Below are 25,630 nucleotides of genomic sequence, written 5' to 3'. Positions count from 1 at the left end.
GTTAAGGAATCCGGAACACTCGGATATAGTTTAGTGTGTCCGTTTCAGGACATGCGCAATAGCTTGGAGCTTCCGGCAGCTGCATTGCGACAGGAAGGGCAAGGGGTCGTAGGGGTTGACCAAGGAGGTCGGAAAAACAGGAGGCGAAAAACAAAGAAAACGACCGAAAAATGTGAGAAAATGCACGCGTGCGAAAATGTTGCTGAAAAAGTATGTGAAAACGCGACGTAAGGTGAAGATCCTTCTCCTGCTGGCCATTGTCGGTCTACTGGTCATCACCATCATAGTCCTGGGCTCAAGTGGACGTAATGCGGCCATCGAATTGCTGCTGGACGAGCGGTTCATCGCCCGAGCCTACAGACCCGGGGACCAGCCTCAACCGCCGCAAAAGGCACCGGCAAAGGCTGCGGCACTGATCCAGCCTCAGCGGGAGAATGGAGTGATTGTGCCCGAGAAGTATGACGAACAGAAGATCAAGGAAAGGATCATTCAGAGCAAAATAGATCTTATGAAGCAGCAGCAGCAGCGGGACCACGAGGCGGAGCAGGCGGTAACTAGAAATTAAATGAAGAAAATAATATTACTAGATTAACAAGAAGAAATTTATAATATCTTGATAACGTTGATGCTAAATTTCAGAATATTAATATAAGGTTTTAATTTATGGTCTGAAAAAATCTTTAAAAAATCATCTAAAAATCCAATTTTTATAATTGTTTTACCCATGATTTCAGGCAAGGACCACCTTGGATGTAGTGATCACAGCAGTGCATATTTTCTACACAGCTCCAGTGCCATGGTACAAGTCGAAGAAGCCACCTCCGCCGCCGGCTGAGCACCCGAACGATGTGCCCTTGACGACACCACGACCAGTGAGGATTCTTAACACAGCCTTTTATCCGGCACTTGGTCTGTACAAGCCCAGTACCTCGCTGCTATCCCAGCACTTTGAAAATATTCGGAGCTGTGGCATAGGAGTGCTCATCCTCAGCTTTACGGGTAGCAAGCCGGCGGAGGCGGCACTTATCCATCAAATCCTGGAACTGGCCCCTCAGCATAATCTAAGTGTCACTTTCGAACTCAGTGTGGCTGGTAATCAGAGTGTGGAATTTGTCCGGCAGCAGCTGCAGGAGATTTCCACATACTCCACGCTGCCTGGCTTCTATAAGGTCTACAGTCAGTCGAGAGGTGTCTCCATGCCAGTTCTCTACGTGAGCAATGCCTACAAATTGAGTGATAGTCTGGGAAGATTGCTCTGTCGAACGCCCTCGCTGGTGGAACCAGATGGATTGAGAAGGGTTCTAGATGCCTTCTTTATAGGACACATTAGGTGAATTGCTTTTAAATTGGTTAGTAGCCAAGCTAATCATGAACTTTCGTCTTTCGTTAAGGCTTAAAAGCCATGCTGATGTCCTGCGACGACTGTGTTTCGATGGCTTCTACAGCAAACTGCCCAGCAATGGAGCTGTCTTCGCCAGTACCTGGAAGAACTGGTCTTATCTGAAGTCATTTGCATTATCCTACAAAATGCTATTTGTGCCCACTGTGGGTCCGGGATTCGCAGAGAGAAACAAGTTCCCAAAACATGGTGACATTCAAAGGCATCGCAGCAATGGAAGAGTAAAGATATCCCATTATTCCATATCTAAGATTATTTTACATAATATATGGTTTTTGTAGTACTATGGAGTGGCCTGGAGAACGGCCATCCTGAATCATGTGGGATTCATAAACATAGCCAGCTACAACAACTGGCCGGATGGCAGTCAAATCGAGGAAGTGATGCCTCGTGCTGGCTTCCTGGACTATAATCCTGGCTCAAGAACCAAATATCTAGATCTCACAGCCCACTGGGTGGGTAACTTTCTGAAAACGCGACAGGAGGCAGCGGCAGCAGCTTCTCCGGCATCGCCCCAAAATTGCTACGAGCTGTTGAATGGGACAATTTGCTAAGCTCGTGCACCAGCAACTTCCGGAACGAAGATAATCCTAGTTACTTTAGAAGCAATAGCAACAATTGCAGGCCACAAAAATTACTTTCGAAATGTTAACGAGTCTTCTGCTACACATATATATACACTAAACATATATCGTTTTGATAGTGATATTTTTAATAACTTAATTCGAAACATGAAAGGGAGTGTCGAGTTTTTTTGCAAGCAATTCCTTTCTTTCACTTCGTTCTATCAAAAAGGTTGTGCATGAATGATACTTAAAGCCAATCCTAAAGATGAATTTCAAAGATAACTTCGAAATACTAGTTTTCTTGCCAAAACACTCGACAAGATACAAATCAAACGCAAAAGAAAGCAATTAAAATTGATATCAATTAACATAAATTCTAGAGCCAGAGATACTTTTTTATTAAATCTATATAATAGCTTTCAATTATTGTAGTACATAGAGGAGAACAATATCATAACTTAATGCCATGCCATATTATGTAGACACCAAAGGAAATTATCTATGTTAAAACGGATATAAACACTTGTTAAACGATTGGTACTTAAAAAATTTTAACTTTATTACCAGTACAATATATATATATAAATACTTTATCTAAGCTTTAATAGTTTAGTGCCAAAAGAAAAAGTGTTTTAATATGGTAAAGGGGTCAAGTACTTTATTTTTTCAACACTAAAATGCTACTTTTGACATATGAAAACTGTCACATTTCATTAGTTTTTTCCTGAAAGAGGCTTCGGCAATATCATGACGACTCCGAAAACCAGAACTGTGGAAAAGTCCGAGGGAAAGAGAACCAGGGGTCAAGGTCAAAGCGGAATAAAAGGATGCTGTTGCAAGCGATCGCAATGTATAAAAAATTATTGCGATTGCTACCAATCCATGGCGATTTGCACCAAACTCTGTCGCTGCATTGGTGAGTTTTTAAAGTGAAAGTGAATCATCTACATGTTAATCATCACCAAAAACCAGGTTGCAGGAATACGGAGGTTCGCAAGCTTGTTGACTCCAACTTTGGTGGAAAGAACTCCACTGCAGCGAAAAGACAAAAGGCGGCTGCGATGAGCGCAAAGGCGGCTGCTGCTGCCGCCAAGGAGGGCATCCAAGTGCCGATGAAGGTACTGCAAGCTGGCGTACCGGTCGTTGGATTTCCCGAAAAACTCCAAGCCGTACCCCTGCCCTTTGTCTTACCAGCTAGCCAACAGCCGACAGTTGTTCCCATTAAAATTGTTGTTCCTCCACCCATAGCGATTAGCTCCGCCGAGGTCAAGGTAATAAAGGCTTCCGTAGAACCGATTACCGAGACTCCTAGCATTCCAGTGAAGCTGGATAATCGCAGGGAACGAAACCTTTTTGTCCAGCCAGTCAACTGTGCTCTGTTGGACTGCATGATCATCCAGGCTATGGAGGCCGAGGAATTGGGATTGATGGAAATCCAAGTATGTCAACTTGTTCTCGTGGAATTCATGCGCGGCTATAAGGAAATCTTGGAGAAAATCTGTGAATATAATAAAGATTTTTATTGAATAGTTCGTTATGAAAACTATTAAATAAATAGATTTTAAATATTTTTATCAACCATTGCATTTTATTTAAGATTAATAAACATTTTTTAACTTAAACTTTCAATTAATATCATTCATATTTGAGTAATACATAATTCGTATTTGTACAGAAGAACTTAAACTATGTTTTTCAAAGTGAATATGTCAGCTTATTTGTTAATCTAAATATTTATATATACATATGTTTAATATTAAAGTAATACATATACGATTATAAATTAAAAAATAATCCATTTTCATTATGAAAGTTAAAGAAAATAAAATATTTCCCTCTTACAGAAAAACAACATATTTTCCAGAGCTACCAATCGGGTGGCTGAAAAATCAGCTCTGTAACAAGCATATCGCAGCTGGTTTTCCTTTGGGACAGGCGTGATCCAGCTGGCGTGGTCTTGTGCCTCTCCAGTGGCATCTCATTATCACTGTCACTCTCCGATTGTTGCTCCTCTTCCGATTCATCTTCTTCATCCTCGTCCATGCGTCGTCGCTTCCTTTTTCCACCTTTGTGGGTTTTTGAGGAGCGATACTTCTGCCAGAACTGTGCCGGCTGGGCAAACTCAATGTAGTTCGGGAATCTCATTGCCAAAGCTCGGCAAAAGTTATCGAAAATGTGACTAAGTTTTTGATTCATCACAGACTTTAGATTCCGATGGGTTTCTTCCACATAGCGCAGGCAACGTTCCAGTTGCTTGAGCTGTTAAGGAAAAAATATATTTATGAGGGAAATATAATGATCATATAGAAAAAAAGAACTTACAGGCTCCTCTGACAACTCAGCCTTTCGTCCCCTACCCCTAGCCGGTGCCTCCCCTGCTGCTGGCTTGGATGGTGGAGGAGGTGGTGCCTCCATAGGCTCATCTTCACCCTCATCGCTATTGTCGCCTTCGCCTCGCGAACTTTTCTCCTTGCCCTTGCCTTTAGTTCGAAAACAAATGCGTCGCATGATAAAGAGTATATCCTGAACCACTATCAAAGCACCGGGATTGCTGACAAAAGCTTGGTCTCTTGTTTTTTCTGGAATATAGATATTTTTATTTAAGAAAACAACCGACTTAATACCTAAAGCTTACCAGCCAGTAGTTTCAGTTGACCAAAGTAAAGCAACAGTGTGTTCTCATCCACCGATGACATAATATGATTATAAAGCAACCTTCGGTTCTTTGTCATTTCTTGTCCTTTTAATGGTGATTTATAGTTGGAATCCGTTCTCACACCTCGCAAATAAGCTTGACCATTCAGATCGAAAGGACATTCTTTCAGGCAATGATCAAACAGCATTTTGTTGTATAATCTTTTATAGCGAATGAAAAAGGCATCCGCCTCCCTAGCCACCTCGGCACTTTCGTCCACTAGACCAGCCAGCATGGATATAAGAATGGGACCCTTTAGCTTGATGTTCCCCGAGAGAATAACATCCTTTACACATCGAAAAGTACGCACTCGGGTCATGGCAAATTTGGAATGGAGTTTCGACAAAATCACTTGGAAATTACTCTCAAGAATCGAAGGGTGCTTTTTGCCCAGATCGTTCAGGGCTATTAAGGTGGTGTTGATGATCTGAGGCCTATCATTTTTGGTCAAGATGGTTCTGTAAAGCTTAGAAACGCTGTTGGCCAAATTATTCTCTCTAAGGCACAAACGTCCTGCTATCACAATCATCCAATTGGTCATTCGTTCGTTATCCGAATCAAATTGTGATTCACTGAGCTTGGTGCATTCCTGCAGGTACTTAAAGACAATGCCCACTATTCTTTTGTCCACATCCTGGGGCAGCATTACAATTATCTCCGTATAGGCACCCAACAGGCACTGCAGGCGGGTGTATTCATCTTGGAAATTCTCAGCACTACTCAGGATTCCGTCGGTCAGATCTTCCAGCAAATTGAGTTGCCAATCTGGCATTTCGGAAGCAGCCGAAGGAGCTAGACTAGCGGATAGGTAATGGATCTGGTTAAGCAAATTGACGGCACTCGAGATGATTCCCAGCCAAATACTACCCGTTCGTAGGGCGTTTAAAAGTCTCTGGAATAACTGATTTAACGCTGACTTTGAAAAGTTTCTTAAACAACCAATAATGAGTTGCAGGGCCAGAAACTGATTGGACTTCATGTTGTAGGAGGATAGTCCATTAAAAATGCTAATCAGTGCATCCATATTGTTGGTGATGCGACTGGACAGGAGCAACAACAATCCCCAGGCATCGGTAGCCATGGATGTGGATAAATGCGATATTATAGTGTTTATCAGTCTGGGTCTAAAAATAATATTTAAGAATTTTATAATCTCTTAAGGTGACAAGAGAAGTGGAAACCTACGTTACGATGGATTCTTTTTCTAGTAGCACAGCGAATCTTTCCTGCAGATAAGCTCTAGGTTGTGTCATCAGAAGGGTACTGATGATTCGCCAGGGCATAAAATGTTTGGCTTCATTTGAATACTCCAGAGGCTGAATGTTTCTCAAAACCATTCGATCAAAGCTCTAAAAGATTGAAGAAATAATAATTTAATTTCCAAAATGCTTTAAGTAAGCACTCACCATTATAGCCAGCTTTTGCAGAGCCACATCCTCGTCGCTCATTAGGCAAGCCCAAATTCGGCAATACACACAGATCAAGGCGAAGCAATTGGAATAGGCCTCTAGAAGGGTTTCTATCGTATCCAGTGCTGATTTACGTACTGAAGCCAGCCGATCTACAGCCAGCAAAGAGGTTTCCCTTACAAAATTTGTATTATAGATGATCAATGGATTGACTAGCACCAGTCTTTCAAGTAGGGCTATGCCAGCTGTTCTTGCTAAGCCATTATCAGCGGCCAAAAAACGTTCGTAAACTATTCGGGGGACATTCTTGACCTCTTCCTCTATCTCCTCATGACCCTCAAAGCTAAAGGCGTATTGGACAATTCCGGGCTTCTCGAAACGCAGCTCGTTCTGCTCCACCGAAGGCTCAGCTAGGGCTTCCACATCCGCATCCTCAAACTGAACAAAGCGAATACTTTCGTCTAGAATTTTTGTCGTCATAGGGGAGCCTTGTTTCAGGGCTAGGATGAGCACTTGACATGCTTTCCGGCGGACAGTAAATGTGCGGTCGTTCAGACATCGCATTACCTCCGTCAGGAGAGGAACTTCCCTTGGCACCCTGGATACATCGTACCGGAAAATGCTCCACCCCACCTCGGTTTGCTGCATGAGGATTTTTTCAATCAGATCTAAGGCTCGAGTTTGAATTCCCACAGCATCGTCGGCTTTCACAGCTTCCAGGACGAATTCTGAACAGGATTTATTACACTTTGAAAACAGAATTCTGTCATACTTAGCCGCATAGCCTATGGCCACCTTTTCTTCATTGCTTTTCCACTGCAATAATACAGAAGTCAAGAATTATAATATTATTTATAAGTTATTGCAAATTTGCTTACCGATTTAATGGGATTTGTGACCACGCACTCAATATAGAAATGCAGGATACGGATTAGAATGTCGGGATACTTATCTATTAGTTGGATAAACCAATCCGATATGTGCTCTCCTGGCTGCATCGCCCCGCCTCGGCGACCAGCTCCAATGCTCTGTGGACTATCCGTATAACAATGCATGGGAAAGGTCTGTCGCATTATCAGATGAAGTGTTTCATAGACATCTCCATTGTGCTCGTTGGCTATTTCACCGAAAAGATCGAAACATTTGCCATGCAGGGCGGGAGCACCTGGAATTAAAATAAATTAAAAGTTCGTTATAAAGTAATCGATAATAAAATCAAATATTCTGATAGTTATAGTATAAAAATATCGATAGCTTTAACGTTTTTTGTTTCACCTCTAACGCAAGGCAGGAGAAAAAATGAAATAATCGCGAAATAACAACTAACTTATGAATATTCCAGAAGATGTTGAGCATACTACGGATTCAGGGAGCGGTGGCTTCGGCGGGACATGTGCGTCTAATGTCCGCCCGCCTACTGGCCAGCAGTACCTCCACTGACATGACCACAACTCGAAGCGAATCTACGAAATCGCCGGCAACGGAGCACTTTGATATAATCATTGGAGGCGGAGGTCTGGTGGGAACCACTTTGGCCGCAGCTCTGGCGAAAAATTCCACTCTTGCGGACAAGAAGGTTTTATTGCTGGAAGGTGCACCGGAGTTCCGGGGATTTGATCCCACTGGACCTTATCAAAATCGTGTATCCGCCATCAACCAAAACTCCATTGAGCTTTTCAAATCCATAGATGCCTGGTCGCACATCGAATCCGCCCGGTACAAGCCGGTCAAGCAGATGCAAGTTTGGGAGTCTAACACGGATGCACTGATCCAGTTCCAACACGATAACTTTGCTAGTGATGTGGCTTGCATCATTGAAAACGATCTGATCCTGGATGCGGTCTATGCGCGAGTTAATGAAGCCCCTAATGTTGAGATACTAAACAAGGCTAGAATTCAATGTGTCCGCCTGCCCAGAGACTCGAAATCCAATCTCTCCGAGCTACAGCTGCATGATGGACGCTCCTTTTCCTGCGATCTACTTATAGGAGCTGATGGAGCTAACTCTGTGGTCAGGAAGGAAATGAATGTAGATGTGTTCTCGCTGAACTACGACAGAATGGGCCTAGTGGCCACCTTAGAACTGGGTGAAGATGCCTGTGATAACTCTGTGGCTTGGCAGCGATTCTTGCCCAATGGACCTGTGGCTTTGTTGCCTCTAACGGATAGACTGAGTTCCCTGGTATGGAGCACCACCAATGAACAGGCCAAAAAACTGCAAGCCCTGCCGCCAGGAGAGTTTGTAGATGCTCTCAACGAAGCCTTTTGCAGGCAATATCCTCGCGTGGAAGTTGCCGACAAGGCCGTCCAGGCTCTGAACTCCTTGTTTGGACACAATTCCAGCCAGCACCAAGTCCAGTATCCTCCTAAAGTTTGTGGTGTTCAAGATAAGTCTCGAGCTACCTTCCCATTAGGATTTCTGCATGCCTCGTCTTATGTTTGTAATGGAGCCGCCCTCGTTGGCGATGCAGCACATCGAGTGCATCCTCTCGCCGGACAGGGTGTAAATTTGGGCTTCAGCGATGTGAGGTTTCTGGTGGAATCCTTGGCAGCTGGAGCCTACGCTGGTTTCAAACTGGGCGACAAGCAGCATCTCATCAAATACGAACGCAAATGTCTGGCCAAGAATGTTCCCATTATGCTGGGAGTCCATGGATTGCATACCCTCTACTCCACACAGTTTAGTCCAGTGGTTTTGCTCAGGAGTCTTGGACTTCAGCTGACGCAGAATATGCCCCCCATCAAAAATTTGTTTATGCGGGGAGCAATGGGTCAGTAGACCAACGACAATAAATGGTTAAATCGGGGAAATTAAATCTTAAGCGTTTAAAGTTTTTCACATCTCTTGTTAGTGGAATAAAGTGAAAGTTTATATCAGAGTTTTAAAAACTACTTACATATTGGCTAGAGTCAATGGCATGCTTCTGAGATGTTAGTCTAAAGTTTAGTTTTGGCCAACAACTTGTGCAATTGTTTGATTGATCCATAGTTCTATGATATATTTTGATTCAGGCAGCTTCTTATATTGCTTTTCAAACAATTTACAATTATTTCTTATCAACTCAACTAAACAAATAGATTAAAAACCAAAAAATGTAAGTTATCACTTTACAGGGGACTGTAAAAATGGAAGATTTAACATTTAGGAACATTCCCAACAAATTGCACGAAATATTCAGCCGTATAAACAAAGCTTAATTCTAGTTTAACATTCGTTGTTGATAGTTTTTAGTTTGGTGGATTATGGGTTGAAGGCACATTTGGCATTTGGCAAGATTACTTTAACTTAGTCTATGTAAATTTGGCCTGGTGTTTTTTTGGAATTTTCCAGAATTAAAGCTCCTGATGGCTTTTAGACAAACTCTCTCCAAGTTTTAGCTGCTGATTGAGAGATAATTCCTCCTCTTGGAGGAAAACCTGCTCCCGATCGCTTTTTAACCGAGCTACTCCTTCTTCACTAGTGTCCACACTAATCTGTTGAGAATCCTCGGTGTCCGAAATATATCCAGAGTCTCCTGTGTAGTAAAACGGGTAAAGCAGAAGTGGAGAGGCACTAAATGCTACGAGATTCCGTTTATGGTAGGCTTCGCTCCATGTTTTGTTTGGATGACGATCGAACATCAAGGGCAGAAACTCATCTACGGGTATGAGTTTCTCCAGCGGCTTGGCTGCCAGCAGCTTTAAGGCTCCCTTTAGGGATATAACATAACCCAATGTCCAGTAGGAATAGCCAGCATGTACCAGATTTTCCGCATTCATCACTCCTGCTTCACTTTCCTCCTTTAAACGCTTGCGCCCAAAGTAAATGAGATCGTACTCTACAACGCTTCTGGCCTGATTTAAAACCCTGACAGCATTCTGCGGGAAATACGGTTCAAAGCGTACATCATCCTCCAGAATGAGCACCTCGTTCAATCCCTTGCGAACCATCATCACCCAGATGCTGTAGTGGCTCAGAAAACAGCCAATTTCACCCATCGTCATGGCCCGATGGTGATAGGGATCTTCGTAGCCGGGCAAAAACTTAACGCCCATCTGTTGTAACCGTTCCGTAGTTAGTTCCTTGCCATCAACAGCTGGAAAATATTCAGCATCTATTCCCAGCTCCTCGAAGAGCGTCTCCATTTTCTCCCTTCTCTCGGGGCGCCTTTTCAAATTTATCATAAATATGTTATCCAATGAGAGCTTGCTCTTCTCTGGTTTCTTTTCCAAATGCTTGTAGTAATCCAGTAGAGGAGGTACTTTACCCAGATCATTAACCATAATGCTCTTAAGGTTCACCAGCTGCTGGAGATCCTGTTCCAAGGTATCACCAGGCTCCAAAGGTTGTAGTATATAACCAAAAGTTATATCATTACAGATGTGCAGAGGAACTCCTGAACTGTTGGCCGATATAGCAAACACAATGATATCATCCGCTGGTCCATCGTAAAGCGGCTCTTGCTGCCTGCGTCTTTGCATTTCCACTAGTTTGCTTCTGTCGAAAGTGAGATTTCTGACTGCTTTATGATTCATGTTTACCAAAACAGCTGTATGGACCATAGGCACTGGGAAACTTCCTTGTTTCTTTACATGGTAGATCTCTTTGTACTCATCGGTGCGCCTGTAATAATAGTCCTCCGTCATTCCACACCAGAAGTTGGAGTACAAACTTTCCGAAATAAGCATGGGAGCCACAATTGGCAACTGGAGACGGGTAAGGACGTCTAGTGAGTCTTTCGAGGTAAGCATGACATCAGCGTCAAGGAAAAATACAAAGTCAGCCCAAATATCACGGCCATACTGAAAGGCCTCCTCTTTCAGGGCGATCAGGTGTTTGAAACGCGATGCGGGCCACTCGTAGGGTGAACTTTCGTTGACATAACTCTGCTCCTCCGGCTTAAAAACATAGCTAACGCTATGATAGTGATCACCTTCGTGTTTAAGCCAAGCCCGCAAGAGATCTACACTATCATCATTGCTATGATCACAACGCAACCTGAGGTATTTCGAAATTATAGATTAAATTTCGATTTCTTTAGAAATATAGATATACCCACCAAAAGGCAATCCTCTTTTTAGGATAATTCTGCTGTTCGAGATAACTCAAGAACATGGGCAGTGTGTGAGCCTTGTTGCGCACTAGTAGTACAATGAGTATTGTTGGTGGCTCCTGGTAGTCCTTCTCATCCTGTCCTGAAATGCACAACAAAACGCTGAGCAGAATCAGTCCAAAAATCACTTGTTTCTTCATTTCCACGTCATTGATTTAACACATCGCCGGGTTGAAAGGGGTCACAATACGCAATCTGGCGTAGCCACTGCGTCCGGTTAGTTTAGAAGACGCCAGAAAATTAGATTCGGCGTTATCTATTAATAAACTGCCTCCTTCTTTTCCAGCTCCAGATGATGTGACTCTCAAACTGCATCAGCTGTGCCGGCTCTCAAACTAGGCGGTGTGTGTTATCGTATGTTATCGATGGTGTTTGTTTTCGAATGTAGTTTCATTTCGAATTTTTCCGTTCATAATTAGTTACTCTATTTTTTTATTTAAGCGTAAAAGCTTATGATTTGAGCTCTATGAAATTAGAAATATGTCAATATCTTTAATTGAAATACAAAATATCGATCCACATATGGACAAGAATATTTTTAAGTATAACAAACATTTATTGTTTTAAAACCAAAGTTCAAACAACTTTCTTTTACGCCGTCGCTGCATGGGGCTTCGCATAGCTGGGGAAGTTGAGTTTAAGACCTTCCTTGGCCTCAAAGAAGGTGTACGATAGAGTAATGGTGTCACAGTGCTCCAGCGCTGGATCCGCTGTGATTTCCGGATCTATATAAAAGAAAACTGGCATGTCGACCTCCTCATGTGGATTAAGTTGCTGTTCCTCGAAACAGAAGCATTGGATTTTGTTGAAATAGGCGCCTGCCTCGAAGGGGATCACATTGTACGTGCTGATGCCAATAACTGGCTTATCCGTGGGATTCCGTGCTGTATAGAAGGCCAGAGCCGTCTCACCAGGTGCTACTTTAATCTCGTACTGCTGCGGCTTGAAGTTCCACCGCATGGACGATCCAATATCGGCGTTAAAGCGTATTTTTAGCACCCTATCCTCGACTTTTTTCATGTGCTCCACCTTTTCGGCATCGTGGCCTTGCGAGGTAGTTCCTCCATAGCTGTACGCCTGACAAAATATGCTATATAGCGGCACCGCCGCATAACTAAGTCCCACGATCAGCACTCCGCCGGCTGTTATGTAGTATAGTGTGGATTTCGCCCGCAATTTTCGAGCAGCTTCCTCCGGTGAATTCGTGGATTTCATTCGCCAAAATTGTTGCGATTTTTGGACATTGTTTTGCTGCCGGATTGAACTCCTAAAAAGCCTGCTGGCACTGCCCGCGCAAGGCAAACAGGTTTCTCAACATCGTTAGCTTTTTAGTTCTCGTGTTTTAGAATTATTCCTTTGAGGTTTTCATTTAGTTTATCACTTGTTTGTATAATCTTCAGGTCTATAAGTATGCTAAGTGTGTACACACCTAGTATAATCAGCTGTGCAACAAAAATACAAAGTTAGGCAATCGAAAGGGAATCGGTTTATCGCCGGTCCAATATCTTAAAAACTCTATATTTAAACCGAATAATTCTAAATTTTGGAGAAGTTATCATTCACACTTTACTATTCATACATTATGATATGAAACAAACTATATATGTTGGCGACAAAAAATTTTAAATATTTTTTCTTTGTAATAAACTAACAAAATATCCTATTCAACATAAGAAAATTAAATAGTATTAGGACTCACATGTATTCTGATATCCCACTTTAAAATTCATGTAAAGCACCTCCATGAGGCAGCGAATAATCCTGTCCCGAGGTTTTAGGTGCTCCTTGAAATGTACGTAGCGAAAAACAATCTTTAGGTCATCGCATATGGTCAGGAAGAACATCCAGATGGAGTTTGCCCGGACACTTCTATTTGCATTTTGTTCCAGCAGCTTGAAGATCTTGAGAACTTGTTCAATCACATCCTCATCAAAGATACCATAGCTTTTGGCTCCAGGAATGGTCAAAGATAGCAGATAGGTGCTTGCAGCATTTAGGGATAACTGGAGATTCAGATTTTCATTCAGGACTTGCGGTGCAGCTTGCTGCACATGCTCAGGCGGTATGGCGAGGCTTACAAGGCTGTATATGTATGAGAGATAGGCATTTGCAGGGGAAGTCGCTATAAAGTTTGCCCAATTATCGTGGGTGTTGCTATAGCAGGCCTGATTCTCGTCCCTCATGGAGCGTATTATGGCGGACAAATCCCGAAGCAACTGCAACTGTCCCTCCTGGCGTCCAATATCCTGCTGGCACATGGCCAGGGACCAGAACATCTGTCCCCCGCTGCTTCAACGCAACATCCTCGACTTCTTCGCCATAAAGCCATTCTTCTAGATCTACCCATTGCAAATTGGGCACATAAAACACTCTTAAATCACTAAAAACACGACTTAACTCCATGTTTACATTTTATGCATTGCGTTTGCAAATAAAACCCGATAACCAAAACAGCTGTTGCTGCGATATAACACAATCGATAATCGAAAAGACCAGAAGAGCGGTTTGTTTTCAAAATGGTACAAAATCAGGGCTGATATATTAATGCATTTACTTGGCTTATTATTATGCAATTTTGTTGTTTTTTCGTGGTTACATACGCAATCTTAGTTTCTAATTCCGCTGACAGCTAGAAATCCAGCGAGGCTGTGGCATTGGAATTGCTCAGTAGACCGGAGATGCAACTATCCGGTTTGGCAGATGTCTCCTGCAACTCAGGCGGCAGGTGGAACTTCTCGATGACGAACTTCTTGCGGCGCAACTTGAAGGCCAGATCCGTGGTGTCCGGCATATGGACAGCCAGCGTGTTAAGTGCCGACATCTTGTGCAAATGGAGCAGGCCACTGTACTCCTTAAAAGCTGGATGCGTTTCACGCTCTGATCCAGCAAACGACTCCAGCTCAATAGCATAATCCACTAGCTGGCGGATCTTGGGCACCAGACTAGCATCGTACTTGGCAATCAGGTGCATGGGCATTGTGATCAGGCACACCGAGTTGCAGTTCCGCACACTGGCCATCAGTAGGGTGAGAGAACTTGATAAGATCCTCGCCAAAGTTATCGTCGTACCACAGTGGCGAACCCAACGAAGTCAGGCAGACACGGCACAGGTTCTTCTTGGTCCCAGCCACGAAACTTTCATCCCGTAGCAATTGTTGGATATCGTTAAGCAGTCCTCCGTATCGTGCATTATGGAAGACCTGCGATTGCGACTCCTGGCTCCCTGTTTTTGTGCTGCTGGTCACGCTGCTGCTATTGTTGTTATTGTTGTTGTTGACAGAGGTCTCCTCCTGGGGCGGAATCTTTTCTTGCGAAGTGGTGTCTAAGCCTGGAATTGGTGGAGCATCTTCCACTGGCTGCTGCTCCAGCGACGAAGAGTTCGGAGAGCTGCTCTTGGAGTACTCCTCCGCAATTACAATGTCTGGCTCCTTGTGGCTATCGTCCCACATGGTTGTATTGGTATAGTAGAGCATCATTGAATCCATTTGCTCCATCAAGTTGAAGTGATGACCGATCTTGGCTGTGGCATGCTCGGAATTCACCAAAGGCAGATCGTTATACCGCCAGGCAATCCTGAGGCCATTTTCGGCTCCACCACCGCCTTGTGCCTGCTCTTCGCGTTGCTCCACCTCTGTCTCCAGTTCGGTTAGTGGCTTGGGCAGTCGGCGCAGCATCTCCGCGGGTATATCGTCCAAGCTTCCCAAAAATATCTCTTGTTTGGAGAGTACACCCTCAGCCAGGAAGTACTTGGCCAGAACCTTGGCGTGCGTCATGAAACGATCCTCCTCGATCAGACAGATCGAACCCATAGGTAAGCCGCCTCCAATGACCACGTCCAGATAGGGATTACCGCTGGATGTTATCACCTGCGCCGTGTGAGGCGAGGTGCGGGTGCCTCGGATCGGCTTCTGCACGGTGCGCTTGCGGAAACTGGTCATCTTCGTCGCACGGATTTCGCTAACCTTTATTTTTTGCGTTCTTTTCCCTCTTCCTTTCTTCACCGTGTTCCCTCTCTATTTTCGATGCCAATAGGTGTACACAATCGGGGGATCTATCGATATTCCCACAGCTGTTTTTCGCAACTATGGTAGCTTTTCTACTTCAGGTTATAAATAAGCTAAAAATAATTTTTGAATTGGATTTAATTCGCATAAAAAATAAATCCAGCAACTGTTAGAAGGCTTTAAATCAAATGATAAAAATACCAAGTATATAGAAAAGCCAGATAGGTCAAGGATTGCTTTATTTAAAAAATCTAATCAAAAAAATTTTAAACGAAATCAATTTTAATGTTCAAATTTTGATTTCAGCTATAATACAAATAATTTAAATAAAAAATTAAATTTAGATGCAAGCTACTTAAACTATTATTAGGGGAATTCATGAAAAAGCTTGAATGCATCGATAACAAAAACAGCTGTTTTTCCAAGTTTTACCTGTGTAGTTTGCCTCTGGTTTTATTGTTGGGAATTCAGAAGAAACAATTGAAAAATTACCTTTTAAATAACGCCACAATGGCCGAGGGGGCGTCGTCGCAGATGACGGAACAATTGGACAACGAGGAGGTGCGGGAAATCCTGAAAAACACTACAGATCTGCGACAGTATTCACGACAGATTGAAAAAGAGTTCAAGGAAGTGGAGAATAAGTCCATAGAAGGTAAATAAACCATAACATTTTATTTTAAAACCTATTCTTAATGATCTCCATTTAACAACAGACTATATAGCGGAATCCCAGAATATAGCCAATTTGCACAATCAAATTAACGATTGCGACGATGTCTTGGAGCGAATGGAAAATATGTTAATGAGCTTCCAGAGCGTATTGAACAACATAAGCACTGAGATCACCCAGTTGCAAAGAAAATCCGTATCCATGTCCCTCCAATTGACGAATCGTCAATCAGTCAAGGCACAGCTGTCTCAATTTATTGAGGACATGGCCGTATCCGAGGAAATGATCAATATTATAATGGAAACCCCTGTTACTGAGAGGGATTTTAGCACTCAGTTAAATGTCCTAAATCACAAACTGTCCCTGGTCAAAGAGCTAAGTTTCAATGAGTCCAAGTCCACTAGCGATGTTAGCGATGTGTTGCAGAAATTGCGTCTTAAAGCCATGACAAAGATTCGTTCGTATCTGCTGGAGCAAATCTACAAGTTTCGAAAACCCATGACCAACTACCAGATACCCCAGAACGCCATGCTAAAGCATAAGTTTTTTTTCGAGTTCATCCTTTCCAATGAGCGACAGGTGGCCCAGGAGATATGCAGTGAATATATAGATACAATGGGAAAGATTTACTACAGCTATTTTAAGGTAAATGTGTTTATTTAAGTTGTGTATTTCTTTAACTTATTTACTTATGTACAGAGTTATTCCACTCGATTGACGAGTCTCAAATTTGAAGAATCTTGCACAAAAGATGACTTAATGGGTATAGAAGATAATGCATCCAAAGGTTTATTTTCGAAGACAACAAGTTTAAAGCACAAGAGCACGATTTTTACAATTGGAAAGCGAGGCGATATACTTAACCAACAGCTGGAGGCGCCTATTATAGTACCTCATGCACAGCTTAAAAATCGAGTACGAATAATGGTTAATAAATTTACAGATAAATTTGTAATTCAACTTCTTATAATCGACAGTATACAGTGGAAGCTCTTTTCCGTTCCGAGCAATATGCCTTGGTGGATAATGCCTGTCGGGAATATCTCTTCGTCACCGAATTCTTCATGGTCCGTGGCACCCAAGCACAAGATTTGTTCAACCAGATCATGGGCAAAACCTTAACTCTAATGATTGTAAGTAAATTATTTTAGTATCTGAAAAGTAAGCAATAACTATTTGTTGTATTTAGAAAAACTTGGAGACCTCTATACACGACTGTTTTGACACTATAGCTATGTTTTTGTGCATACATCTCATATTCCGATATCAACTTATGTGCCACAAGCGTTGTGTGCCTGCATTGGATAAGTGAGTTGCTTTATGCGTTGCGTTTTTTCGAATAATACACACAAACTTTTTTCAATGCAGATATTGGGACTCTCTACAAGCGGTTATTTGGCCACGTTTAGAGTTAGTATTTCGCTTGAATATACAGAGCATACATGACTGTGATCCTACAAAGTTCAACAAGGAATTGGGGCCGCACTATGTAAGATAATTGTTTTTATGAGTTACCATTTTTTAAACGGGTTGGTATAAGCATCTAGTTTATAATCAAATTATTGTTTAAAGTCTACGATTAGACTCATGAAAACCACATCTGATTGTGAAGTCACAATTGGGAAATGCTAGCAAAATGAAAACCAATATAGGACATTTATAAGATAATATAGATAGAATAAAATGCCTTGTCATATAAAACGTATTCTTTTTCAGATAACCCGACGCTATGCTGAGTTCAGTGCGGCCATTGTGGGAATCTCCGAACACTTTCCTAACGAGTTGGTGAGCCGATTGCTTTTGGAACTCCAAAATGAAGTTGAATGTTTCATCCTGCGGATGGCTGCTATATTTCCAACGCGCAAGGATCAGCTAATTTACCTGATTAATAACTACGATTTGGTTTTGGGAGTATTAATGGAACACACGCGGGATAATTCCAAGGAGGCAGAGGCGTTTAGAGAACAGCTGAATGCTCGCAGTGCCGAGTATGTGGAGGAGATCCTGGCTCCACATTTCGGAGGTATTATTCAGTTTGTAAAGGAGTGCGAACACTTTTTCGAAAAGGAACAAATGGATGAACTGAGAAAGCAGGAGCGGAGAAGTTTGGCTTTGGTGGCAAGTTTCTCGGCCAACTGGAAGAAATCTCTGGAGGAGCTCAACAGGGAGGTGCTCCTCTCCTTTCCCTCATTGCTTACGGGATCTCAACTTCTACAGTTGGCATTGGCCAGTTTGGTGCAATATTATCACCGCTTCCACAAGCTCCTTACACCTAATGCCCGCGCACAGCTCACCAACATCCATGTGGTTATGGTTGAGATCAAAAAGTACAAGAGTAATTACTGAGAGTCTTTTAATTGATTGTATGTTGACTTCTGTTCATTCCAATTTGAGTAAAGTTCCAAAATATTTATATATATATAAGTAAAATCGCTTGGCGCTAACACTTAATCCTCATCTTCGAACATCATCTCGACGAGATCCTGATTGGAGCAACGTTCGCCGTCCAAACGCTGAGGCTGCTTCCAGCGCAGCAAAGTGGGCAAGAAAATCAGATGGGTGTTGGGATCCTTGCGGAAGGGACAGTTCAGGTCCTTCCAGCTGCAGCGAAAAAAAGAGGAGTTATTTTATTGTTTAGCACGGTGTTTTGTGATAACAGGCAGTGTGAACACAACTCAAGAGCATCGTAAAGCTATCGCTGTTTAATGGTTTTTATCATGAATGTTCTCGGCGTGTGAATAACCCCTCGAATTTTTATTTCATCATCATACAGTTGCGGTTGAATGACTAGCAGCAAATTATCGAAATCCGGTAAATTAATTGATTCACACTAGGCTGATAAAAGTCCACTCATGCTTTTAAATAACAAAGCTTATCTTTTGACAAAATAAAAACAAGAAATGTTTACTCAAATATTAAGTAAATAAATCAGGTTTGAGGGCTATTCGAGGTTAGAAACTACCGACTTTTTCAGTGTTACAATTACTGATCACCTATTTTTTTCTGACCGCAGCTGTGCTTTGTTTCTATTGACTTACTATGCCCGCTCGCCCACATCCACATGCACGAAGTGCGAGTTGCCGGGGGCCTTCTTCAACGCATCGTGTATCACCGGCTCCGCTGCAATAGTACGAATACATGATATGTTAGGAAATCTGATAACCAGCGGTTAACCTAAGCCACATTGGGATCACGGAACTCTCACCCTTGACGCAGTAGGGACACCAGCTCTGCCCATTCTCGTCCTTTCCACCGCTGAAGAGAACATGGACAGATTCGTTTCCATTCTCCAGTTCCTCCATCTTCTTGGAGAACTCTTCGTATCCTTTAACATTGTGTGTGACGACCATTATCTTGCCGGGGTTGGTATTAACCGAATAGTAGCGCCGTAAAATGCGACCAAAAAACGTTGGGAGCGACGTGATGGTGAACTTGGGAGTTACTGGTTTCTGGAGCAAAATGGTTTCACTTATTTTATAAAGTTTTCTGCGTTTTTGTCGTAAAAAAAGCTTACTGAAACAAATGACAGAGTTGCCAGAACTCTCGCTTGTAGAAAAGTGGCCATTTCAAGCCAAAATTAGCAAACAGTCAAGGTTTGCAAATAATAAAATGTTTTTTTGAAATATACTGAAATTGTTACTAAGAAATTTATTTTGGAATTGATTCATTTTTAGCTATACAATATAATCAACTATTTCTAAGTGATTTTTTCGGTATTCTTGGTAACAGGTGATAAGGTGGCAACGCCAGTTTTTATCGCCCACCACAACAGCTGATTACAATTATTTTTTTTATATAGTGCATTTATTTGTTTTTACTATTGGTTTGGACTTCAACAATGTCACGGCTAGCTTTATTGCGCAATTTGGTCAGTCATCGGCAGAACTTGCTGCCCACCAACTTTTCCCGGCTAAAATGTGCGGCTGCGATGCACTGGAGTCCACATTTGCGACAGGAAGCGTCGCGCGGTTAGTGTTTGGACTTCCCATTAGGTTATATATTTCATTAAAGTGATTATCTATGCAGATGGTGGCGGATCATTGCAGCGATCACAGGATAATACTCAAGTGTCCACGGATGTACGTCCCATTGGAGAGAAGATCAAGGAGAACACGAAGACCGCCAGCTATACGGCCATAATAGTCGCCGGTCTGGGAGTGACCTGTGTCATGTTCTTTGCCATATTTCGGGAGCTGTTCTCCAGCGAAAGTCCAAACAATATATACGCAGATGCATTGTCTCGAGTGGTGGATGATCCGCGGGTTCAGGATGCAATTGGAGCGCCCATAAAAGGTTTTGGCGAAACATCCAGGCGGGGACGCAGGCAGCATGTGGCTCACTCCACTTACGAGCGGAATGGAAAGCCCCACATGCGGATGCAATTTTATGTGCAGGGATTAAGAAATAAAGCTACCGTTCAACTGGAGTCCAGAAGGGTAAGATTGATTCTTAGCGATTGATTCTATTGGCTGAGAAATGACTAGTTGGATAATACCTACTTAGAGCTGCCTAATGATTTCCCTTGTCCCATGAATTCGATCACCTTATTATAAACTGCTTTCGTACTAACATTCTACACCTTCCCTCAGGCTCGCTGTGGAAAACTGGAGTATCGTTATCTTTTCGTACAATTGGATCACTATCCCCGCACCACCATCATCCTAGAAGACAATCGTGCCTTTGATCCCGCACCTGAGCCTGCATCCGAATCGTCTTCCTTTGGAAATCTGGCCCTGATGTCTAATAGCCGGGATAAATAGGAGCACTCTTTTAAGCCTCTACTATGCACTTAAATTTCCTGTACATTTGTTATATTTATTATTTGACTGACAATGAAATTGCTTTGTGAATCCAACAACAAACTGGACAACCTGAAATTATTCGCCAATCGAGAAGTTGTCCATTTCCAAAATGGCGCCCGATTCGTGTCAGTAGAGCTTTTTCCATGGTATGATCTCCCAGGATCGAACGATATGGCGCCCGAAGAGGAAGTCCTTCAGCTTGTTCATAATGTAAAACGAGATGCCGAAGAACGAGGCAAAGTACAGCCAGAATTGGCCTAGACGTTCCCAAATGCTGAGATGATAACGAGCGGGCACTTGAAGCACGTCCAGTTCCAGTTCAATGATAAGACCGGGTTCAAAACGAGGTGAAGTCTCTCTATAGTATGTCTCCTGAACGGCCAACTGGAAATAGGCGGGATTGGCCTTCACCTGAGCTAGTAGGGACTCCATTTTAAACTGCTCTATATTTCCTGTAGTCGCATTTGTATCCACTTGGACGTGACGGAACTGAGTCTTGAAATTGCGCCCTGGAAATGGGCAGGTGAACTCCACATATTGCTTTAGTTGTAGCTCTCCTTTCAGTTGTATGTGTCCATTTGGTCCATTTGTAGGCCGGTTGGCAAGAGGTAGTTGATAGGCCAATACGGACGGAGGTGATAGATCACATTTGTGTTGCAGTGATGCCTTAAAGAAGAGTAGCAAATTAAAGCTGAGCAATCGATTAGGCACATCCTGCAGTTCCAGTTGGAAATGGGCCCGATCAGTGACTCCATCGTAGTCCACATCCTCAATCCAGTACCTGGTGGTGGTGCAGCTATTGGTATATCTTTCCATTTGGGCATTGAAATTGCTGAATGTGCTGCAGGCGATCAGTGATTCCTCTTCCTCGTATTCCCCCGCTTCTGTTGTGCCCACGAATATGTACTCATAGGTGAACTGCACCATAGGTTGTTCGTATAACACTCTTGATTCTGATATCCCAGAATAAGGACTGAGCATGGATACTAGCAAAACCGGAAGCATTACGGAGAGTGCGATGAATGCCAGGACCAAAAGTGAGGCAAATGAGCACAAAGAGTTCTTGTACACGATCGCCGTGTTAGTCGTATGGAGCGGAATGAATCTCATCTTGCTTATGAACAAATTATTCCGGTTTCTTATGAGCACCTGCTCATTTGACACTTGTCATCAGAATGTTATGAAAATTCGTTTTACTTGCAACGTTGCTTGGCAACCTTAATATTTATAAGCATCTTGCTTATTTGAGACCTCCGATTTTGTTCAAGTTTTATTTTAATATTTTAGTGTCATGGTTGCGAAAAAAAGATAAAAGTAGTTCTAATCTAATAGGACTTATTCAGACTTTTAAGCAATTTGGTTCAAACGTTTCTTATCGATATTTATCTAGTTAAAATTCCTCCTACTGGTTTAGCGAATGCACCCACCAACTTTGGATTTGTAGAATATAGGCGACACCTAGCGTTAGGTTGCAAAAGCTTAGCTAACAACAATTCGTTTTCTAAAAATTAAATCAAAATAAGTGTTAATTTTAAATATAATAAATAATTCTATTTATATTCCTACAACTAGTTGTATTTTAAATTTCAACATAATATTTCCAACATAAATTTCAAACATTTCCGCCTTAAGCAACCAACCTCGCTCCTCTCTCATTTTCCATCTCCTTTAAGAAGTCAAAGTTTCCAATTGCTATATTAGCCAGTGCCTTGACCATGGTCCCCCAGTTAAACCCCATTCCCCTGGCAGTACACATCCGTTCCGGCTATAAGCCGATGCCAAAAAGTATTGATTGCACATAATTATAGGATTTCGATAGGGGCCCTCTTGAAGCTCGCACAACACCCAAACCCAAACGACTGAAGTGAAAAGTGAGCCTGCAGAAAGAGGGGCCAAAAAGGGATAAATACGAAAATGAAGAACGGAACGCATAACTTGGCCAACATTTGCTCATAATTAAGACCGCCAACTGGTTTTCATTTTGGCTTCGGGAGGATCGAAACGCTTTCGTGTGCACCGCGTAAAAATCGGAAGTTGCAGCTTTGCATTTAATGCGCTTATTTTAAAGAGTGTTGAAAGCGGAGCACTCAAAAAATAAAAATAAACTATGTACATAATTGGTCAGGCGAAAGAAGAGTGGCCAAAGAAAGAGGGTAAAATTATGGAATATAATGAAGATATTAATGCGATATCTGACATAGTTTTGTGGAGAAAATAAATAAATTAACAATATTTGTAGGGAATGGGGGAAAACCTACTTGCTTTTAGGTTTAAAGTTCAAAATTGAATATCAGATACTAATGGTTATAGTTTCTATATTATTTATTCAAAATAGCAAAAGAACATTCGACATAAACTTCTTGAGCTAATCAAATATTTAAAAAACTAAAACTTGTACCAAAACTTTTAAGTAAGATATCTATTTCTAGAAACCAACCCATAATAAAGACTTCAATCTCGTATTGTCACTTACCTGTCACCTTTGCAACTTTTCCACTTTTGATTGGAATGTTTACCTTATGTTCGTTATATATCCGCGTGACATGTCAGGTTGGACAACAAAGTTTTTCTGATTTGTCTTTTGACTGCTGCCGTCTGACATGTGTTTTGTGCATATTAAAAATGTGTGGTAAAAATGATGACCTGCCAGGCGGTGTCACTGCCAAAAACTACCAAAAAAGAGCGATGAATAAATAAAAGTGAATCAGAATTTGACAGTTGCGTCAGCTATATGTGCGCCCGATCCCTGACAGTTGCTGCACAATTATTTTGGCTGATTCAACATCCTGGCTGGCATCCGGAATTTAAGCAGCTTGAGAATAAAGATGTTACCCCCACAAAAAAGAAAATCAATAAGTTTTCTACATTTTCTTTTTCCACATTGCCACGCCATTTTACAAAAAGGCCGAAAGGAAGAAAAAAGAAAAGAAATGGGTGGAAAGTTTGTATGTAAAAGCCAAGATGGCAGACAAGCAGACAGATAGGGCGGGGGCTACCATACGAGAATATATATAGCGAGATATATATACAAACGCAGTTGGAATTCAGCTCACGGCCCCAGGACAATGCCAGCTCTGTGCCCATATATCCTTTTTCAACGAAATTTCAGCTTTCACTCGTTTCGCGTACGTGACCGTGTTGCCACCAAGGAGCTGTTGAAGTGGCAAATTCGCACAGCGCCACCATTCCATTTGCTGGGTTTTTGTTGAGGGGTTGAGTGTGGAGGCGGGTTGGCTATATGCTATATGGGTTGGCTGTGGGTGGTTTTGGGGAGGGTGTGCGCCAGGTGGGCGCTGGCAAAAAGTAGCAGTTTATTAGGCGCACCAAATTAACATAGGACTACTAATGACTGCCACGGCAAACTAACTAAGCAGGCGAAAAGTTGGGTAGCGGGTGGACTAATGGGTGTTGAGGGGCAGGAAGCTGGAATTTGGGTCCGTGGCAGTGTCCTGCTAATTAAGTTTGCTCCAAGGTTCTTGAAATCTGGGTAAGTTATGTCTTAGTTGATAAGAACTCGCTGCTACTCAACACCTACAATTGCCTTTGCTTAGTCTAAAATTAAGTTAAAGTAAGTTAAGTTTAAGTTTAAGTTAAAATTAGCATAAAAATATTGAAAAATCATGGTTTATCATTAAAGTACAATGTTATTTAATATTATTGAATACAAATATTATGGCAACATCCATTTGGACCAAATATTAATACCTATTTTAGCTTTTCCTTTGGTATGCATGAACATAAAAGTGTAGATGATATTCCAGATTACGTATAAAATCTCTTTACTGTTCAAAAACAAATGGATAAACTCTTAGAAATATTAAAATTTGTTTAAATGTTATTATTAATATGTAAAGAAAACGCAGTAAACCCAATTTATCCCACTCACCCGAGGGTGTTGAGCACTCAATGCCGGCTGAAAAATATTACAACGCCTGCGCGGATTTACATCCTTTCCTGTTCGGTCCAACACCAAATCCAATCCTCACAGACCGACACCCCTTCAACTGGATGCTGGAATGGAAGGAAAAAGGGGAAATTCGTTCGCTTTCCCTAAAGCTTTCCTTTTTTTTTGCTGTTTTGTTTGGCTTGCGCTTAGCTCCCCAAGGAAATCAAAGGGAAAACACAACGTATGGAGTACGTTGAAGTGGTTTTAATATTTATACAGAGTTCATGTCTCTATCTGAGGGAAATTCCCCTTACAACACTCAAGTGGAAAAGTGTTATGTACGAGTATCTGTGTATCTGTGAGGGGTATTCACTCAAGGATGCCGCAGGACGACGGATGGGGCAAGGGGCGATGCTGCACAGTTCCTTTTCGTGAACTATATTTGACAATCAAGCCGCAAGCATATGTTACCCGATAATTTGCCGAAAGTTTTAATGAAAGACATGGGACTCATTTTTCCTGCCACACACCCCCATTGCTTGTGTGTGTGCATGAGTTAATGTCCTTTTTGTGTGAGTGCGTTTTCCTCCTTGTTTTGTCGCCATTTTGTCCTTGTCTGTGTGAGCCAAGCATATTTTGATGAGCTCGAGAAAAGCAAGTGTCCTTTTGCCAGAACTTCTACCCATTTTTTCTCGTTGTGTGGGTGCGCCTGTCCTCGGTTTATGTGTATAATTTCCATTTTATAAATGACTTTTCCGGAGAATTTTACGGATAGCCGCAGGCCACTGTAATCACGCCATATCTGTTGAAAGTTTACAACTTTTTGCTAGCTTTTTTGGAATACAAATTGTAAGGGGTTCGCCTCTTTTGCTAGTTGGTACTAGTTTTGAGAAAGTATTGAGGGGCTGTAGTTTAATGGGTTTTAATTTGTTTAGAAATATTTAAGAAATATATAGATAAGATAGTTTCGATTTTTATACTTTCGATTTTTATACTTTCTATATTAATTTGTTCCTTTAAACTTTTGTTAAAACTCTTTCCCTTCTCTTGTACTTTATTAAAAATGTATTAAAATTGTAAAACATATTATCAGAGTGAAATGA

The 25,630-nt window shown here is 42.0% G+C and overlaps 11 protein-coding genes across 11 annotated transcripts; 5 read left to right on the top strand and 6 right to left on the bottom strand.

The window, feature by feature from the left end:
• The first annotated feature begins 123 nt into the window (after positions 1 to 123).
• LOC108115559 (glycoprotein endo-alpha-1,2-mannosidase) lies at positions 124 to 2,585 on the top strand. Its single transcript, XM_017227066.2, has 4 exons — positions 124 to 550; positions 735 to 1,330; positions 1,392 to 1,620; positions 1,681 to 2,585. The coding sequence occupies exons 1-4, from the start codon at positions 197 to 199 to the stop codon at positions 1,951 to 1,953; spliced, it is 1,452 nt and encodes a 483-aa protein (XP_017082555.2). The 5' UTR covers positions 124 to 196; the 3' UTR covers positions 1,954 to 2,585.
• A 127-nt stretch (positions 2,586 to 2,712) lies between these two features.
• Positions 2,713 to 3,492, top strand: LOC108115453 (protein tesmin/TSO1-like CXC 2). Its single transcript, XM_017226890.2, has 2 exons — positions 2,713 to 2,881; positions 2,938 to 3,492. The coding sequence occupies exons 1-2, from the start codon at positions 2,713 to 2,715 to the stop codon at positions 3,489 to 3,491; spliced, it is 723 nt and encodes a 240-aa protein (XP_017082379.2). The 3' UTR covers position 3,492.
• A 265-nt stretch (positions 3,493 to 3,757) lies between these two features.
• Positions 3,758 to 13,619, bottom strand: LOC108115493. Its single transcript, XM_017226978.2, is given in 8 exon segments — positions 3,758 to 4,224; positions 4,288 to 4,544; positions 4,601 to 5,784; positions 5,846 to 6,009; positions 6,067 to 6,885; positions 6,948 to 7,234; positions 12,862 to 13,444; positions 13,446 to 13,619. Coding segments are annotated over 8 exon segments (3,807 nt in total). The 5' UTR covers positions 13,566 to 13,619; the 3' UTR covers positions 3,758 to 3,831.
• On the top strand, positions 7,355 to 8,948 carry LOC108115495 (ubiquinone biosynthesis monooxygenase COQ6, mitochondrial). Its single transcript, XM_017226981.2, has one exon. It carries the CDS (start codon positions 7,415 to 7,417, stop codon positions 8,846 to 8,848), a length of 1,434 nt encoding a protein of 477 aa, XP_017082470.2. The 5' UTR covers positions 7,355 to 7,414; the 3' UTR covers positions 8,849 to 8,948.
• LOC108115494 (glycosyltransferase 25 family member) lies at positions 8,895 to 11,455 on the bottom strand. The gene is made up of 2 exons (XM_017226980.2): positions 11,109 to 11,455; positions 8,895 to 11,047 (listed from the first exon to the last, which is right to left on the bottom strand). The coding sequence occupies exons 1-2, from the start codon at positions 11,300 to 11,302 to the stop codon at positions 9,403 to 9,405; spliced, it is 1,839 nt and encodes a 612-aa protein (XP_017082469.2). The 5' UTR covers positions 11,303 to 11,455; the 3' UTR covers positions 8,895 to 9,402.
• Positions 11,696 to 12,585, bottom strand: LOC108115497 (cytochrome c oxidase assembly protein COX11, mitochondrial). The gene is given in 2 exon segments (XM_017226983.2): positions 11,696 to 12,437; positions 12,439 to 12,585. Coding segments are annotated over 2 exon segments (726 nt in total). The 5' UTR covers positions 12,481 to 12,585; the 3' UTR covers positions 11,696 to 11,753.
• A 47-nt stretch (positions 13,620 to 13,666) lies between the features above and the next one.
• Positions 13,667 to 15,220, bottom strand: LOC108115496 (putative elongator complex protein 4). The gene is given in 2 exon segments (XM_017226982.2): positions 13,667 to 14,193; positions 14,195 to 15,220. Coding segments are annotated over 2 exon segments (1,308 nt in total). The 5' UTR covers positions 15,101 to 15,220; the 3' UTR covers positions 13,667 to 13,791.
• Positions 15,221 to 15,587: 367 nt separating this feature from the next.
• Positions 15,588 to 18,254, top strand: LOC108115522 (vacuolar protein sorting-associated protein 52 homolog). The gene is made up of 7 exons (XM_017227023.2): positions 15,588 to 15,821; positions 15,883 to 16,484; positions 16,539 to 16,754; positions 16,817 to 16,972; positions 17,029 to 17,147; positions 17,208 to 17,328; positions 17,556 to 18,254. The coding sequence occupies exons 1-7, from the start codon at positions 15,677 to 15,679 to the stop codon at positions 18,183 to 18,185; spliced, it is 1,989 nt and encodes a 662-aa protein (XP_017082512.2). The 5' UTR covers positions 15,588 to 15,676; the 3' UTR covers positions 18,186 to 18,254.
• On the bottom strand, positions 18,179 to 19,341 carry LOC108115526 (thioredoxin domain-containing protein 17). The gene is made up of 3 exons (XM_017227028.2): positions 19,045 to 19,341; positions 18,878 to 18,959; positions 18,179 to 18,440 (listed from the first exon to the last, which is right to left on the bottom strand). Exons 1-3 carry the CDS (start codon positions 19,187 to 19,189, stop codon positions 18,287 to 18,289), a joined length of 381 nt encoding a protein of 126 aa, XP_017082517.1. The 5' UTR covers positions 19,190 to 19,341; the 3' UTR covers positions 18,179 to 18,286.
• Positions 19,342 to 19,585: 244 nt separating this feature from the next.
• LOC108115525 (mitochondrial import inner membrane translocase subunit Tim21) lies at positions 19,586 to 20,701 on the top strand. The gene is made up of 3 exons (XM_017227026.1): positions 19,586 to 19,807; positions 19,866 to 20,275; positions 20,429 to 20,701. The coding sequence occupies exons 1-3, from the start codon at positions 19,678 to 19,680 to the stop codon at positions 20,597 to 20,599; spliced, it is 711 nt and encodes a 236-aa protein (XP_017082515.1). The 5' UTR covers positions 19,586 to 19,677; the 3' UTR covers positions 20,600 to 20,701.
• On the bottom strand, positions 20,634 to 21,831 carry LOC108115524 (transmembrane protein 231). The gene has a single exon (XM_017227024.2). The coding sequence runs from the start codon at positions 21,749 to 21,751 to the stop codon at positions 20,768 to 20,770; it is 984 nt and encodes a 327-aa protein (XP_017082513.1). The 5' UTR covers positions 21,752 to 21,831; the 3' UTR covers positions 20,634 to 20,767.
• Between the last annotated feature and the right edge of the window lie 3,799 nt (positions 21,832 to 25,630).

The sequence above is a fragment of the Drosophila eugracilis genome, unplaced genomic scaffold (genome assembly GCF_018153835.1).
Source record: "Drosophila eugracilis isolate 14026-0451.02 unplaced genomic scaffold, ASM1815383v1 contig_1197, whole genome shotgun sequence".
NCBI lineage: Eukaryota > Metazoa > Arthropoda > Insecta > Diptera > Drosophilidae > Drosophila > Drosophila eugracilis.
This window is presented reverse-complemented; position numbering and strand designations above follow the sequence as displayed.

What these genes read in the sequence shown, in the direction of transcription:
- LOC108115559 (XM_017227066.2), top strand. Translation starts at nt 197, where the DNA reads ATGTTGCTGAAAAAGTATGTGAAAACGCGACGTAAGGTGAAGATCCTT. An exon ending in ACCACGAGGCGGAGCAGGCG is followed by an intron (nt 551 to 734) that starts GTAACTAGAAAT and finishes CCATGATTTCAG; the next exon opens with GCAAGGACCACCTTGGATGT. An exon ending in TTCTTTATAGGACACATTAG is followed by an intron (nt 1,331 to 1,391) that starts GTGAATTGCTTT and finishes TCTTTCGTTAAG; the next exon opens with GCTTAAAAGCCATGCTGATG.
- LOC108115453 (XM_017226890.2), top strand. Translation starts at nt 2,713, where the DNA reads ATGACGACTCCGAAAACCAGAACTGTGGAAAAGTCCGAGGGAAAGAGA. An exon ending in CAAACTCTGTCGCTGCATTG is followed by an intron (nt 2,882 to 2,937) that starts GTGAGTTTTTAA and finishes ACCAAAAACCAG; the next exon opens with GTTGCAGGAATACGGAGGTT.
- LOC108115495 (XM_017226981.2), top strand. Translation starts at nt 7,415, where the DNA reads ATGTTGAGCATACTACGGATTCAGGGAGCGGTGGCTTCGGCGGGACAT.
- LOC108115494 (XM_017226980.2), bottom strand. Translation starts at nt 11,302, where the DNA reads ATGAAGAAACAAGTGATTTTTGGACTGATTCTGCTCAGCGTTTTGTTG. An exon ending in AAAAAGAGGATTGCCTTTTG is followed by an intron (nt 11,048 to 11,108) that starts GTGGGTATATCT and finishes GAAATACCTCAG; the next exon opens with GTTGCGTTGTGATCATAGCA.
- LOC108115522 (XM_017227023.2), top strand. Translation starts at nt 15,677, where the DNA reads ATGGCCGAGGGGGCGTCGTCGCAGATGACGGAACAATTGGACAACGAG. An exon ending in TTTACTACAGCTATTTTAAG is followed by an intron (nt 16,485 to 16,538) that starts GTAAATGTGTTT and finishes ACTTATGTACAG; the next exon opens with AGTTATTCCACTCGATTGAC. An exon ending in AGGAATTGGGGCCGCACTAT is followed by an intron (nt 17,329 to 17,555) that starts GTAAGATAATTG and finishes ATTCTTTTTCAG; the next exon opens with ATAACCCGACGCTATGCTGA.
- LOC108115526 (XM_017227028.2), bottom strand. Translation starts at nt 19,189, where the DNA reads ATGGTCGTCACACACAATGTTAAAGGATACGAAGAGTTCTCCAAGAAG. An exon ending in GTGTCCCTACTGCGTCAAGG is followed by an intron (nt 18,960 to 19,044) that starts GTGAGAGTTCCG and finishes GTACTATTGCAG; the next exon opens with CGGAGCCGGTGATACACGAT. An exon ending in GATGTGGGCGAGCGGGCATA is followed by an intron (nt 18,441 to 18,877) that starts GTAAGTCAATAG and finishes TTTTCGCTGCAG; the next exon opens with CTGGAAGGACCTGAACTGTC.
- LOC108115525 (XM_017227026.1), top strand. Translation starts at nt 19,678, where the DNA reads ATGTCACGGCTAGCTTTATTGCGCAATTTGGTCAGTCATCGGCAGAAC. An exon ending in GCGACAGGAAGCGTCGCGCG is followed by an intron (nt 19,808 to 19,865) that starts GTTAGTGTTTGG and finishes TTATCTATGCAG; the next exon opens with ATGGTGGCGGATCATTGCAG. An exon ending in TTCAACTGGAGTCCAGAAGG is followed by an intron (nt 20,276 to 20,428) that starts GTAAGATTGATT and finishes ACCTTCCCTCAG; the next exon opens with GCTCGCTGTGGAAAACTGGA.
- LOC108115524 (XM_017227024.2), bottom strand. Translation starts at nt 21,751, where the DNA reads ATGAGATTCATTCCGCTCCATACGACTAACACGGCGATCGTGTACAAG.